This window comes from Hippocampus zosterae, chromosome 20 (assembly GCF_025434085.1).
Source record: "Hippocampus zosterae strain Florida chromosome 20, ASM2543408v3, whole genome shotgun sequence".
Taxonomy (NCBI): Eukaryota; Metazoa; Chordata; class Actinopteri; order Syngnathiformes; family Syngnathidae; genus Hippocampus; species Hippocampus zosterae.
Genome location: NC_067470.1, coordinates 9,389,631 through 9,403,616, shown reverse-complemented (window position 1 = coordinate 9,403,616; position 13,986 = coordinate 9,389,631). Strand labels below are relative to the sequence as shown.

The 13,986-nt window shown below is 41.5% G+C and overlaps 2 protein-coding genes across 2 annotated transcripts in view; both read right to left on the bottom strand.

Moving 5' to 3' along the window:
• Positions 1-9,628, bottom strand: part of oxsr1b (oxidative stress responsive kinase 1b) — a 35,374-nt gene extending 25,746 nt beyond the window's left edge. Inside the window, exons 1-2 of the mRNA XM_052054111.1 lie at positions 9,108-9,628; positions 1,297-1,409 (exon numbers count right to left, since the gene is read on the bottom strand). Of these exons, the coding sequence (XP_051910071.1) occupies positions 1,297-1,409; positions 9,108-9,177 (183 nt within the window). The 5' untranslated portion in view covers positions 9,178-9,628. The remainder of the gene's footprint in view (positions 1-1,296; positions 1,410-9,107) is intronic.
• A 482-nt stretch (positions 9,629-10,110) lies between these two features.
• On the bottom strand, positions 10,111-13,875 carry myd88 (MYD88 innate immune signal transduction adaptor). The gene is made up of 5 exons (XM_052054600.1): positions 13,051-13,875; positions 12,105-12,236; positions 11,805-11,982; positions 11,623-11,714; positions 10,111-10,695 (listed from the first exon to the last, which is right to left on the bottom strand). The coding sequence occupies exons 1-5, from the start codon at positions 13,355-13,357 to the stop codon at positions 10,541-10,543; spliced, it is 864 nt and encodes a 287-aa protein (XP_051910560.1). The 5' UTR covers positions 13,358-13,875; the 3' UTR covers positions 10,111-10,540.
• Between the last annotated feature and the right edge of the window lie 111 nt (positions 13,876-13,986).

Sequence of the window (13,986 nt, the reverse complement as noted above, 5' to 3'; positions counted from 1 at the left end):
GGTCACTGTAAACGTATGTGGTGAGGAGGTGGGGGCAGAGGGGGGCGGGGGGGCTTCCTGACATGAAAGCGCTCACAGTGACTTATCTTATATCACACTATATCTTATCTTATCTTATGAACTTCAAAGTGGACAGTTGGAACGCTGATAAACATTAGATTTCGGATTTCTGTGAAATGGGGGGGAAAAAATCAATCCTGGGCGGGAGGAATCATTAAAAAAAAAATTAATTGAAAATATATATATTTATTTAAATATCAGCAAATAGGGACACGTCGAAAACAGGTGGGACATGGTATCTCCAGGACCGGACTCGGGGACCCCTGACCTTGCGGTTTTGATCCAAGAAAAAGTGAGACGGATGGAAATATTGTATAACGGACATCAGATGCACGGTGACCTTTCTCAACAAAGAAATCCCATCCCAGCAGGTGGCGGAATAAATCCCACCATTTGTGTGTGCGAGTTTAAACTACACAACCTCATCTTAACCCTTCCGTGCACCTTGTATCCTCATAATGTAAGAAGCCGTCCCCTGGAGTAACCACTGTCCCCGAAAGAGTTAAATACACGGGCAAGAAATTTATGGTGAGCACCATAAACCCCCGGAAACCACCAGCCGTCAAATCTGACGCTGAGCCACCTGCGCCATAAATTGTTTTGAACTCTCCGAGGGTCACACTTTGCACAACGACGTCACTTTTACTTCACAACACCGTCGATGTTCACCATTTAAAATGTTTGGGTAACGTGAGTCAAGTGCCATTTACTCATGCTGAAACGAAATTAAGAGCGCCGGTCTCTCATCGTTGACGTCTTGACTGAGTCCGATCGTTCTGCATGTGGCAGGGCATCCAAGCCGAGCGACTAAATGACCGATTGTCATGACCCCCTACCCAGCCACGGGGGCTTGTGTCACAAACTGGTGCCGCGGTCGCACAAGAGAAGCCACTATGGGAACAATGCGGGGTCACGGCCGACAAACATAAACATATTGTTTCACGAGGAAGGCACCCAGCGGAGCGCGGGCGTCCGTCCTCCCAGGCGGAAAAGATGATAGTGAGATTCCTGGCAAAGTCAAAAGTGTTTCATTCAGAAAAATAATGACAACATTCCCAAAAGAGCGGAACGAAATGAGCCAACAACAAAAATAAATATCAAGACTTGGATCAGCGACAAAGAAAAAAAAAAATCCTGTGACATTTTCTCTTGATATTGCGCCAACTTGAAATGACTTTAGCAAGAATGCTATTCGGCTAGCGATTAGCTAGCTAGCTTTGCGGTTCTTGCGCTTACCAAGAGCTCGTCCATATTGGTCTGGCACTTCTCTAGGTTGATTCGCTTGATGGCCACCTTCTCCTTGCGCGGTGTGCAGTAGGCGGCTTGAACCACAGCTGTGGCGCCGCTCCCTGCACGAAAACCAAACAACAACAACAACACTGCCATTATGGATCAAGTTAACGACAGCCGCCCCATGGGGCGGATTCGTGCGTTCTGTGGTACATAACAGGCTCGTTATTTTTACATCTTACAAGTGCGTACAATGCAGTAGTGCCGCCACCACATGAATGAATGGTTGCAAAGAATCTCAGAGGTCGTCACGATCGATCTGCAGAATCGGCCACATCACAGAATTTGACTTGAGGGGGTTGCACAGTAGAACTCATTAACTGCCAGCTGCTTCCAGAGCAAAAAAAAGTGCTTTCCCGCTTTCTGACAGATCGATCTTACAAGGCCGATAGAAAAAAAAAGAAGCTTTATCTGTACTTGAGTAATCAGCATTAGATCACGGGTTGGTTTACACACCCCTCGCTGCCCAAAAAACTGGTATCTGACTGTAAAGCAGAGAAAACAAGTTCTTTTTTTGGGGGGGTCAAGCAGAACATAATGTGATGCTATATTTCTTGCTTTTGGGACACCTCCAATGAACCCATTCACTCCCAAAGACGTATTAAATGCGTGGCGTCTGAAAAGACATCTAAATCTGTCTTTGGGAGTGAATGAGTAAAAAAAAAAAAGAACCTAACAAATGGCTTTTTATGACAAAATAAGAATTGACAGATACACAATCAAGAAACTTTTTTGACATGCCGTTCGTCATTTGCTCCATCTTTTTAGCTTTTCTCACGGTCACTGCCTACCATGACACATACTGTGAACTGATTTTTAATTACGCATCAAACTTTGGGTCCGACAGGTTAGTGTTTTGCTCAAATAAAGGCAAATGAACCACAAAATAACACGGACGACAGTTTATTAATCTAATTGACTTAACACTTTTAAGTCGCAGTCTTTTTAAACGTTCACGACCAACTTTTTTACAAAATTGTAGCAAAACAAGTGTGGTGTAAACAGAAGTCACAGTCGAAATTCACCGCCAACTGTTTATCTATTCCAACTCCTATCAACAGATCTTGTTTTAAATCCGAGATAAAATGTTTTCACTAATCACCAAAGGTCTCCCAAACAGTCTCGCTCGTTGTTTGCGGTCCCGTGCGAGGTCTTTTCTTTTTAACTTCGTGGCGCACACCAGGCGCTTTTTCCACTCAATCTGCGGTTTATGCGTGCGACGCCGTGAGTACATTTTCCTCTGTCGAGAAGCTTTGAGGGGCGGAAAAATGAACAGCGTGCTCGTGTACCCTCCAGTAAGCTTTTCCTAACCCCATTTTGCCCTCATCTTGGCTATGCCCAAATCTTAACAAAGTGCCCATTGTTTGGACTTCTCATTGAACCAAGAGCCGACGAAGACTTGGTAACAAGGGGAGGGGGCGTGTTGAAGACAAAATCTCTTACCAGAGTTTAATTAGGATAGAACCGACCCCTTCCATTTCGCCGTTCGAGCGATGCTAACGATTTTTAAAAAATCTTTATTGAACAAATCAGAATACAATTCTCAGCAAACAAGTCAGAAAACGAACGTGCTACCAATACATACACATTAGAAACGTTTAAACAAAAAAGAAGAAAAAAAGGAACCCAGGGGATTTTTAGACAAAATTTTCAAATAAGGAGCATAGTCAGAGTCTTAACAGCTTTTTTTGTTTTTGGAAAAGCGATGATAACGAATTAACTGTACAAAGCGATTCAACATGACGGAGGTGCGTCTCGTCTAGATAATCCAATAGAATTGCAATTTCCCGATTCATTTCCGGTATGCGTCACTTCTTTGATGATTGTCAATAACGAGGACGTGTAGATGGAATAATTCAAAATCTCTTTTCTTAATTTTTGAAACTGAAACAAAGCAGTACCTGAGCTCTATTACGGATTCCAAAAACAAAAAAGCTGTTAAGACTTTGGCTATATGCTCCTTATTGTAAATTTTTATCTAAAAATCCCCTGGCTTCCTTTTTTTTCTTCTTTTTTGTTTAAACGTTTGTAATGTGTACGTATTGGTAGCACGTTCGTTTTCTGACTTGTTCAATAAAGATTTTTAAAAAGAAATTAAAAAAAATAACGAGGACGTAATAGTTTCCGGAATCCGGAAAACACGTAGCGCAAACTTTCAGGCGTCGTGGATGACGGGAAAGACAGCGCCTATCAATCGATCAAAGGGTTTTGCTTTCGCTCCCTTTATTTTAAAAATACATATTAGCAAAAAAATTTGTGGTTTGTTCTTGGGTTCCACTCTTTTGTTGTTTATACATTTCTTATCCTAATTATATAAGTAATAGATTTTATCAATACAGTATCTGTGTTTTCAACACACAGTATTCTGTACCCTGTGGATCGCGCGATAAAGTCAACCCACAGATGAATTTGGAATTGATTGGGAGCTTGCGGTCTTACAGTAGAAGGTGTGTGTGTGCGGGGGGGGGGGGGGGGGGGTCGTCGGGAAAAGACATTGATTGATTGCTGACCCAGTCAAACTGAAATGCTTTCTAGTATTCGCTGCGGAAACTACAAGCGCTACCTTGCAAACCTCCCGGGGCAGGCCAGATTTAGGGGCTTTGGCTTTGGTCCTGGCTGAAGGAAAAATACACACACACACACGTCCTGTTGCCGAGATCCCATCCCATTGGGGTGTAAATTCCTCAACACAAACAAACAGCTGGTTGTCAGGGATGGCAAGCTGGAGGAAGCGAGTGTGTGTGCGCGTGTGTGTATTTCTATCTAAGGCAAAAAAAAAAAGACACACTGTTGGCTTTGGGACATGGATGATCAGGGGTCACACTTGAACAATTTCAATCTAGGAGCCAGTTCATACCAGACGTTCGCTCTTTGCTAGCATATTCAACCTGCTCTTCCCGTTTAGTTGATTTCTTCTTAGCACAATTACCGGTAGTAATATGCTTAAGAACACCATGCAGTAAGATTTTTCAGAGCAAAATGTGATTGAAAAAAAAATCTGACAAAGGCAAATATTATATAAATACTCTATAGGCATGTTTTTTTTGTTCATAGCTTTTTCCACACTTAATGTTTTGCAAACGTCTTTAAAGACACTTTTACAACATCTAAAAAAATATATTGAGAGAGAGCAAGCGCAACAGTAAACACAAAAATATTGGACAGTGTCACGGTCTGGACCGATCCTTCTGTTTACGAGAAACAAATCACATATTTTCCAAACTGACAAACGTATTATCTCACAATTGACATCAATCAGAACATCCAAGGATGTCAATTAAAAAAAAATTATTAACCTCTAGTCATTGCTTTCTGTAGGCTTAAAAAGCAGGATGACAGAGGATAACATTCACTTGTTTTCGACCTAAACAAAATATAGTACAATATTTCCTGTGCCGTTCATCAATGAAATTTACACCATCTCAGATTGAGTGTATCGACATCAAATGGACTTGCACCCGAATTTTCTGAGAGTTACACCAAAATAGTGATTAAGCCGAATAGCATTACTGTGAACCTCGAATCGAATATTATCAAAACATGTTATTCCTTTATACCTCTATCCCACATTTTTTATTTTTTGGATGGAACTAGAACCTAGAACTAGAAATCCAGAGTAGGAAATTAGTAACCTCAAGAGTGAGAGATGAGTTTTGGATGTCAAGGATGAGATAGGTTTAACCTGGCTTGTTCGCAGAAGTTCGAATCCAATTTTCCCATCTCATTTTTTTAAGGACTGACAAAACTGACACCGTGCTGAAGCCAAATCGTTTCAGTGAAAATGATGAGGAAAAAAAAAGTGACAAGGCAAGTTAAGCTGACAAGCTGCCAGCAGTCATAAATCATTGTTCACGGGCTTTGTTCGTAAAACGATTGAGGGGGAAGAAGCGGAAAGACCAGCTGAGCAAGTCTGCGATGGATGATTCCTTGAAATCCATCAAACCGACAGAGTCCTCCGCCGCCTCCCCTTCCAATAGCGTCCTTTTGCCGTGATATCTTTGGGGCTAACTGAGAAGCGGTTTGCAAATTTTGCCGCTTTGGACAGAAGAAAAAGCAGCGGAACTGAACAACTGTCAGATGCCATCCAATTGCTTCGCCGTGGTTGGCGTTGGCGGCGGGAGCGGGCAGGCATCGCTGCAAACTTCATGCTAGCGACTGGATGAGGGACAAGACTTAATCTTTGATCGTAAAAAATGATCGGGGCCAAGCCATTGGTCTTAAAGCTGAGTAATAGCACAGAGTTTTAAAAAAATACATTGACCAGATTGCGAGCTCTGAGATTTTGGTTCGACGCTAGCTAGCGAGACACGCACGCGTGTTGATACACCGTTTGTATTGAAACATTCCATCGTGACGACACTGCTCCATCGAGGCTATTTGTTAGCCCAACTAGCAATAGCATATTAGCAATAAGTTTGTATTGAAACATTCCATCATGACGACACTGCTACATCGATGCTATTTGTTAGCCCAACTAGCAGTAGCATCTTAGCAATAAGTTTGTATTGAAACATTCCAACGTGATGACACTGCTACATCCGCAGTAGGCGGGGGGACACCCTGAATCAGTTGCCAGCCAATCACAGGGCACACAGAGACGAACAACCATCCACGCTCACACTCACACCTAGGGACAATTTAGAGCGTCCAATCAGCCTGCCATGCATGTTTTTGGAATGTGGGAGGAAACCGGAGCACCCGAAGAAAACCCACGCAGGCCCGGGGAGAACATGCAAACTCCACACAGGGATGCCGGAGCTGGAATCGAACCCGGTACCTCTGCTCTGTGAAGTCGATGCTAACCACTGGACTACCGTGCCGCCCCACACACTGCTACATTGATGTTATTTGTTAGCTCAACTAGCAATAGCATTTAAGCAAAAAGTTTGGATTGAAACATTCTATCATAACGACACTGCTACATTGATACTATTTGTTAGCCTAACTAGCGATGGCATCTTAGCAATAAGCTAAGGTACGGCAAAGCTTTGCGGTTGTTTTCCCCAAACACGACCATATCATTCTTTTTGTTTTGTTTGGATTGATTGTCGACTTGTGACCGCGACTAATGATACCTGATGTTTCAATATCGTATCCATGTGCCCCTGTCAGGTTTGTGGAACATATTTTTGTTCTCCTCCAGGCTCCATTTGTTTCCATCACAGCCTTGACATAAATACCAGCAATGTATACAGTATACCTTCAGACGGACTTTCACAAAACACAATTTTCTAAGTCAAGCGTCCAACCTGAGACGGCGTACGCCGCTTTGGACGGCGTGAAAAAGAAAAAGCGGACACATTGACAAAACAAGCATGCTCTTTGCAGGATTATGCCGCATGTTTTCTGTAAGCATATTTCTTGACAAGCGATGTTAACCGCTGTTGCTAGAACGCTTCCAATGTGCAAATGTGACATTGTGACAAGAAGCTCTTCTCATCGTGACGTAAACGTTGAAGCCCCACATGCGCCAATTACCGGTTCCTAATAAGGTGGATATGATTGGTTCATGTATGAGACTCTCAACTTGTTAAAATTAAACGACATAGTGTTTGATATCCTTTTCTCTAAGGTCAATTGCATGCCAACGTTGGATAAAAAAGTCCAGGAGAACCAAAACAACGTTGCTAAATTGACTGAAGCGGTTTGAAAACACAAAGAGGTGATTCCGATGACTAATAAAGTCGCGCGCGGGACAAATGGAGTTCATTAAGTGCAAACGGCACATTATCAGATTAGCATGGCCTTGAATTAGCTACTTAATGGCAGAGGTATGCGAGGGCCACGTCGATGTCTTACTTCGCCGCCTGACTTACATCTCAGCACGGAGAAAAAAGAAAAAAAACATCAAGGAAACTTATCGATCGATCACAGTCAACGCTTGTTAGGGGGAAAAAAAGTAAATGAATATGATTAAATATCAGATTTTTTTCAATGCATAAACATGTTGCAGAAAATGTGAAATATTTCTAAAATGGAATCATTTAGTTGTGATTCCTCCCTCCTGGGTATTACGATTATTTATTTTACAATGAACAATATCAGATTTGAGTACAATTAATTGTTCACCTCGACTGTCAGAAAAACTTACAAATAAATGTAAACAAAATTAGTGATGTTCTAAGGAAACACTGTCAAAAGCACAGCACGGTTTGCGTACGCTGACACTGACACTTTAGCTTTGTGACTGTGTCATCGCCGGGTCATTAACAGCATTCAATGGTGCGCTTGTCGCCATTCACCCCCGCGCCCCCATGACTCCCCCCCCTCAAATACACCAACCGCCATGGGAGGCAATATATAGCAAATGAATGCACCCCTGTTCGAAAACAACTTTGACTCTACTTTTGTAAACCAGCACAAGATGAGAATGTATGCTGATGTATATAAATAGCACCAAATCGATAAAAATCGAGCAATTGTTAGCAGTTCATTTTGGCATTGGACGCATGCTCGGAGGTGATGACCAGGTAAGGTTTGCACCGGTGTGCCACACACACCTTTATGTTCATGGCAAAGTGGGGCAAAGCGAGGGTAGGGTCACTTATCTGAAGGGTGGGACGAGTGCAAGGCTGCAAGTGTGTGTGTGAGTGTGTGTGTGTGTGTGCGTGTGTGTGTGTGTGTGTGTGAGCAACGTGTTTGATCTTTTTCATGAAAGAAATCAATTTTTGCAATTCAAATTGGCATCAATTGAAAAGTGTAGCACATTTTTGTTCAATAGATATATTCATTTTGTATATTTGCACATTTTGATAAAAAATGTGCAAGCAATGAAGCAACTCAAACTATTATCAAACTAAAAGTAGTAGCAGTTGAGTTTTTAATGGTTTACAACACAGGTGTCAAAGTCAAGGCCCGAGAGCCACATGTGGCCCGTATCATCATTTGATGTGGCCCGTGAAGGCAAATCATGTGTCCGCTTCATGTTTCTGGCTAATTAATTGCCTTCACTTTTAACTACACTGAGATCTGACATACTGCAAGATGTTTGTTGTTGTTACCAATCCACCCTTTAAAATAAGTTGAAAAAACATTGGCTCCTGATTTCAAAACTCGCTATCCATCAATTTGTTGTGTATATGTGAAACAGTAATACAAGTTGATCATACGTTCACAGTCACAACTGCCCTCTGAGGGACACCAGAACGACAATGCAAATTGAGTATTTGAATATACGGTATATACAGACACCAATTCAAATTATAGTTAAATGAAGAGTATAGCTGTGAAATGTAAAATTACTAAATACATTAATTTACAATATTCGCAATGGTTTGAATTATTTTCTCCATTTTTCTACACCTAGGATTTTGGGGGGAATGCTGCGATTCTGATGATTATCTAGTTAAAAATATGAGCAGTTGCAAGTGATTTTAAAGCCTTGACGAAATAATCTGGCTCGAGAGTGAAACTTCATTCGGGCTGTGATTGTGACTAAACATGCTTTCTCGCTGCAAAATTGTCTTTAGCCATGACACACACCGTTCATGCTCAAACGCTCGTTTCAATACACCGGCGTATCCCCAATGGGCGGGGTTGTCTTTCTCAGTGGAAACATTCCACATACGTGAAGTTCTAAGAACGCCTGGCAAGGACTGTCCCCCAATTTAAGTCACCCTGCCTTTGGCTCGGAGGAGTAAAGGAAGATGCTTGGAAGATTAAAACGAGATAAAAGGGTTTGTATTAGCATTCAGCAAGCGTGTCTATTCACAGACTATCAGGCCGAAGGAAAGCAAGAAAGCAGTAACATCACATACCAATCACCTCGTGTAGCTCGTAGTCATCTTTGTTGATGGACCACGGTTGGGAGCTCAAGTCCTCCGACATGGCTGAGGACGTATGTGCAATTTGAGCCCGTCAAAGAAAAAGTGTGGGTGCCGTAAGCAGAACGTCTGGGGGTGAAAAAAAAATTAGACAAGTCCCAGGCAATCCAAAGAGCTGCAACAGGGGCGACACTTTGCCTTCTTCGCGAATCCTGCGACACTCGTGCTGTCATTGCCAAAGTTTGACACAAGCCTCGCGGCCCCGCCTACCGCATTCCTCCTCGGCAAATGTGGACTCCCTCTGCGGACATGTTGGTTGTGGTCACTGAGCAACTACGGTACCGGCATTGGGTCACAAATGGGAACAGAGTCGCGCCACACTTTTACACACTCCTCATACTCATTCCTTCATAGTTTAAATACAACATATAGATTTACTATTTAGCTCGTCAGCACGACTGAAGCGCAAACGGCAACCCAAAGTGAGGGCAAACCCGGAAACGAAAGGACGGCGTTTACATGAGTTTTGATTGGACAATGTCCCACGGCGTCGCGTTGTGATTGGATGTTGATTAATGTCGTACGGGAAATCTTTCGTGTCGTGTTCAATTGCGACACTACTGGTGGCGGCTGAAATAACAAGCAAAATTTTCTCCATAATGACACATAATGGACGGTTTGTAAAATGTGTTGCATTAATTTAGGCGATTTTCTTGAAAATCTATTGATTAATTTTTTTAATTCATTCAATCAACTCTTTCGTTAAGTTATGTATTGTACAGAAAAGTTATTTTGTAATGTGCCAACAAATCAGTTAATATGTCAATATGAAAATTTGAAAAATGTTATTAAAATCTACGTGGTTCACTGCGGGTTTTTACATGTGCCAATATGAAAACTGTACCTATTGGAGTAATCAAGAATATTTTTGCAGATTTGGCATTTCTTCATTTATCTCATAAAATAATCGGTTGGCTGATCAAATGTACACAACAAAAATGGTAAAATATTTAATGAAAAAAATCAAATAGCATCCAAAAACACGAATAACCAGAACATGAGATGGTGAGGCACAAGAAAGAAGTGAGAAAGACAGTCAGTCCTGCATATACGTTTAAACTTCTCTTTTCGCTGAAATCTCAAACTGAGAATCAAAGAGGAAGGATAAAAGTGAACACGGAACTTTGCAGTCTTCAACACATGCAAAAATATCTTTGTAAACTGTGGTTTTCATCATGACAATCATAAAATACATTCTAAATGACATAAAACAGTTTTTAACTCCAGTCACTCAAGTGTTATGGTTCAGAATGACATAATTTCTTCACCACTTACACTACATTTAGTTTTGTTTTGGGTCCCGATAGTTTTATAGTTGATGGAATTACAGAAAACCACTTCTCAAAACATGCTTATAACAGTCACAACTACGGCAGAGAAAGAGCTTTAGCCAGTCGTTCCCAAAACCAGGTCTGCGTGTACGGATTTGTGTAGTCGCAAATGGTCAGGAAGCTTAGGATCCTCGGGAACTGTTTTGTCATCGACTTGTAAACAACAGGGATGAGCCGTTTAGTCCGAGCTCCTGTCATGACAGAAGGACACAAAAAATTTAGATGTCACACATAAAGTGAAATCGGCTAACATCAATATAATCTTACTTTATCATGAAACAAGAAGAAAAGCACAATGACATTCTTACATGCAAGATCTGTAAGTTTATACACGTGTTGGTAAGATTTCTACTCATATTGAATGAGTAATTAGCATGTTGCTAACAAAGTGTACATACTTGCTCACACAATTGGTATGACATTCTGCGTTGCTGACAGAATGTTATTTTGTGTGATTTACATCCATGAATGCAATGTCTGTAAGTATCTTTATAATATATGTAAAATAAGATTTATATTCAGGTTTAGAGTGCTAGAGACAGAGGGAATGGTACATCTGTCTGTCCATCCCGGACAGATGCCCATTTTTGGGAGAGAGGAAGAGTTTTTTTTTTTTTTTTAATGGACGAATTAAGAAATGACAGAAGTCGGTTTTAGTCCCTAACCAGGTTAAGTATGTGGTGTCGGGGGGCAAAATAACGCCAATGTCGCCAAACACTGTAGTTTGTCAACAGGTTATTTCATCTCAACAGTATTTTATAGCAACACTGCCACCTATTGGACAGTCAGAAAACAAAGTGCCGACGGACACCCGTTTCACTAACGATCAACCCAGCCGGTTAAAAGAGCTACGGACAGGGATGAAGGCCGATTATTTTATGAATAAGGACGGAGGGACGATGATAGAAGGGTATCCAGGTCGCGGATGAGGACGGATGGGCAAAATAGGGTAAAGTGTTAATTTCTGTAAAGCGCATTGCACATCGTGTTAAGTATAAAAATATATCTATTATCCAATTCTTAAAATATCAGAATTGGCAGCTGCCAAAAAAAAATCTCTATCGGTAGAATTCTACTTGTTAAATCAATGTACTAAAGAATAATTTTTTTTTAATTACCAGGAGATAGGCTGAGCGCAAACTTAGTCTGGAAGTCACATGCGTCACTTTCAATGTATTCATCTGAGATCACAACCACCATCCTCTTACACCTGCACACATAAACAACACAGTGTAAGCCAGAAAAAGTAAAAAAAAAACCGAATTACAAAAACAGATATAATGATGCATTATTATCTCACCTCTTCTCAATGAGCTCGCTGGTGATGGTCCACACGCACGATCCGGGCAGGACGTTGCGGTCGAACACGCAAAGCTTCAGCCGGTAGTCCGTCTGCTCCAGCTCTCGGATCATCTCGTGCACGAACGCGATGTCGGTCTTGCAGTAACAAATGAAAGCGTCAAACAGCTCGGGAGAACCTGGAGACAAGGCAGAAGAGAGGTGCTCAAACGTTTTGGGGCGTCTGAATCGTTTATTGAATTATGTCATGCTTTAAAAATATGTTTTAGGCGTTGATGGTTTTTTTAAAGCGTTCACTCACCATTCAGATTATCCTCCAGGGTTAGGCCGGACCCCTGGGGCGTACGAGGGATGCAGCTGTCCACCTCGGGTACCTGCAGGGGGCGAACGGCACTTTTCTTCAAACTCTCGTAATACTTTCTCACATCCTCCTCTGGGGGAATACAGACAGAAAAGATAGTTAATAGGCTCCGGGTTCACAGTCTTTGTATTTCTCCAGTTTATCATTCATTCTATTTTGTTGCGCTTCGATGTTCATTTTGGGTGTGAACCTACTGTTGGCCACTATAGGGTGACACAATATTATGTTTAACATTGTAAATTATAAAGATGAAGAGAGAAAACAGGAAGTTTTTCAAACGTCTTTCCTAAAGATTAATTAGACGTTCATTTAATTAATGCATATTTTTTTAATGTACAGTACATGTTTTGTCATATGTATGTATGTTTAGTCACAACCCGTATTGTTTGGTGTTTTTTGATATTGTAAAGTGTCCTTGGGTGTCTTGAAAGGCGCTTATAAAATAAAATAAAATGTATTATTATTATTTATGAATTAAGCGTTGGATTCAGCAACAAGTGGATTTTTTTCTGAAACCTCAAAGTTGTAAATTACAAGACATGGTAAAATCCGTATGGGGGAGACTTTATGGGTCAAACTTTAAAAAATAGAATACAGTACAAAGAAAATATCTCACAAACCCGATGTGCTGGGGGGGTAACGAATAACAATTAGGGACACACAAATCCATCTGATTAAAATTGCTGCTTATCAGTGTCATTGGATGCAACGAAAATACGAATGTAATCAACTTGTTGTAACATTCGTCAACTTTTGCAGGCATATTGTACAGGGACGTCAAGTCAACGGTGGATGGCGGAAGTCGTAACTGTATTAGTACGTACTTTCGATTGGAAACAAACAGGAAGTGGCTCCTAAAGCTAACGGGATAATCAAAAAATTGTACCCATTAGAGGACGAAGATCCTCCACGACGTCGTTCCTTTCCACTTCCTCCAAGATGGACAACAACTTGCCTACGGTGGCTTCGCTCGAGCTCGCCTGCCAGTCATCCAAGACCCGCTTCGTGGGGTTGGGGACCTGCTGGTAGTTGATGATCTCCAGGTAAGAGAAGCCCATGGCCTCGGCCACCATCGTCCAGTCGGCGGCCACCACGGTGCGGGGGTTCAAGTAAAGGCTCAGTTTCTTCCTGATGGTCACATTGAGGGCGACCAGAGGGACGGCGGACAAGTCCGCCGAGCAGCAGCTTGCCATGTTTCTTGACTTTCTTTTTTTCCTTTTTTTTAACGACTGCACATTTGCGCAATGTACCTGCTGGGAAGTGCGTCACGCGTGGGCGGCACCACGAGGCACTCTTCGACAGTCTCTCACAGCGATGTTTCTTAATAGTTTCACTCGTTCATGTTGTTCAAGGGGACTAAACTAACATCCAAACGCTTTACATTTGTGTGTATAAACCAAATACTAAATTGTTATCAAATCGTATCAAACGTTATAATTTATCAATGTGTTGTAAATCATTTCAACGAGTCCTAACAAGAGCCATTGCTAATATTTGGATTCATTTGTTGAATACTTATAATGCATTGATACAATAAAAATGATTCGTTTACATTTAGAATAACCCATTTCATACGTTTTACATACGCATTTTCGCCATTTCTTTTATCTCCGCTACAAATCTGTCTGTTTGAAAAGTGAAAATCGGTCCCTTGAGCTCTAAAGCCTTCCCACGCCGTCTGCAGTTGCTTCCTTGATGCAGTTTTGTTTTCTTCTCACTGTGGAGCTTTCTCAAATCAGCTCCGCCCCTTTCGTCTCACATGAACATATTTCCTGTCATCGCCGGCTGCACAGATGGGTTACGGAAAAATATGATAGAAACA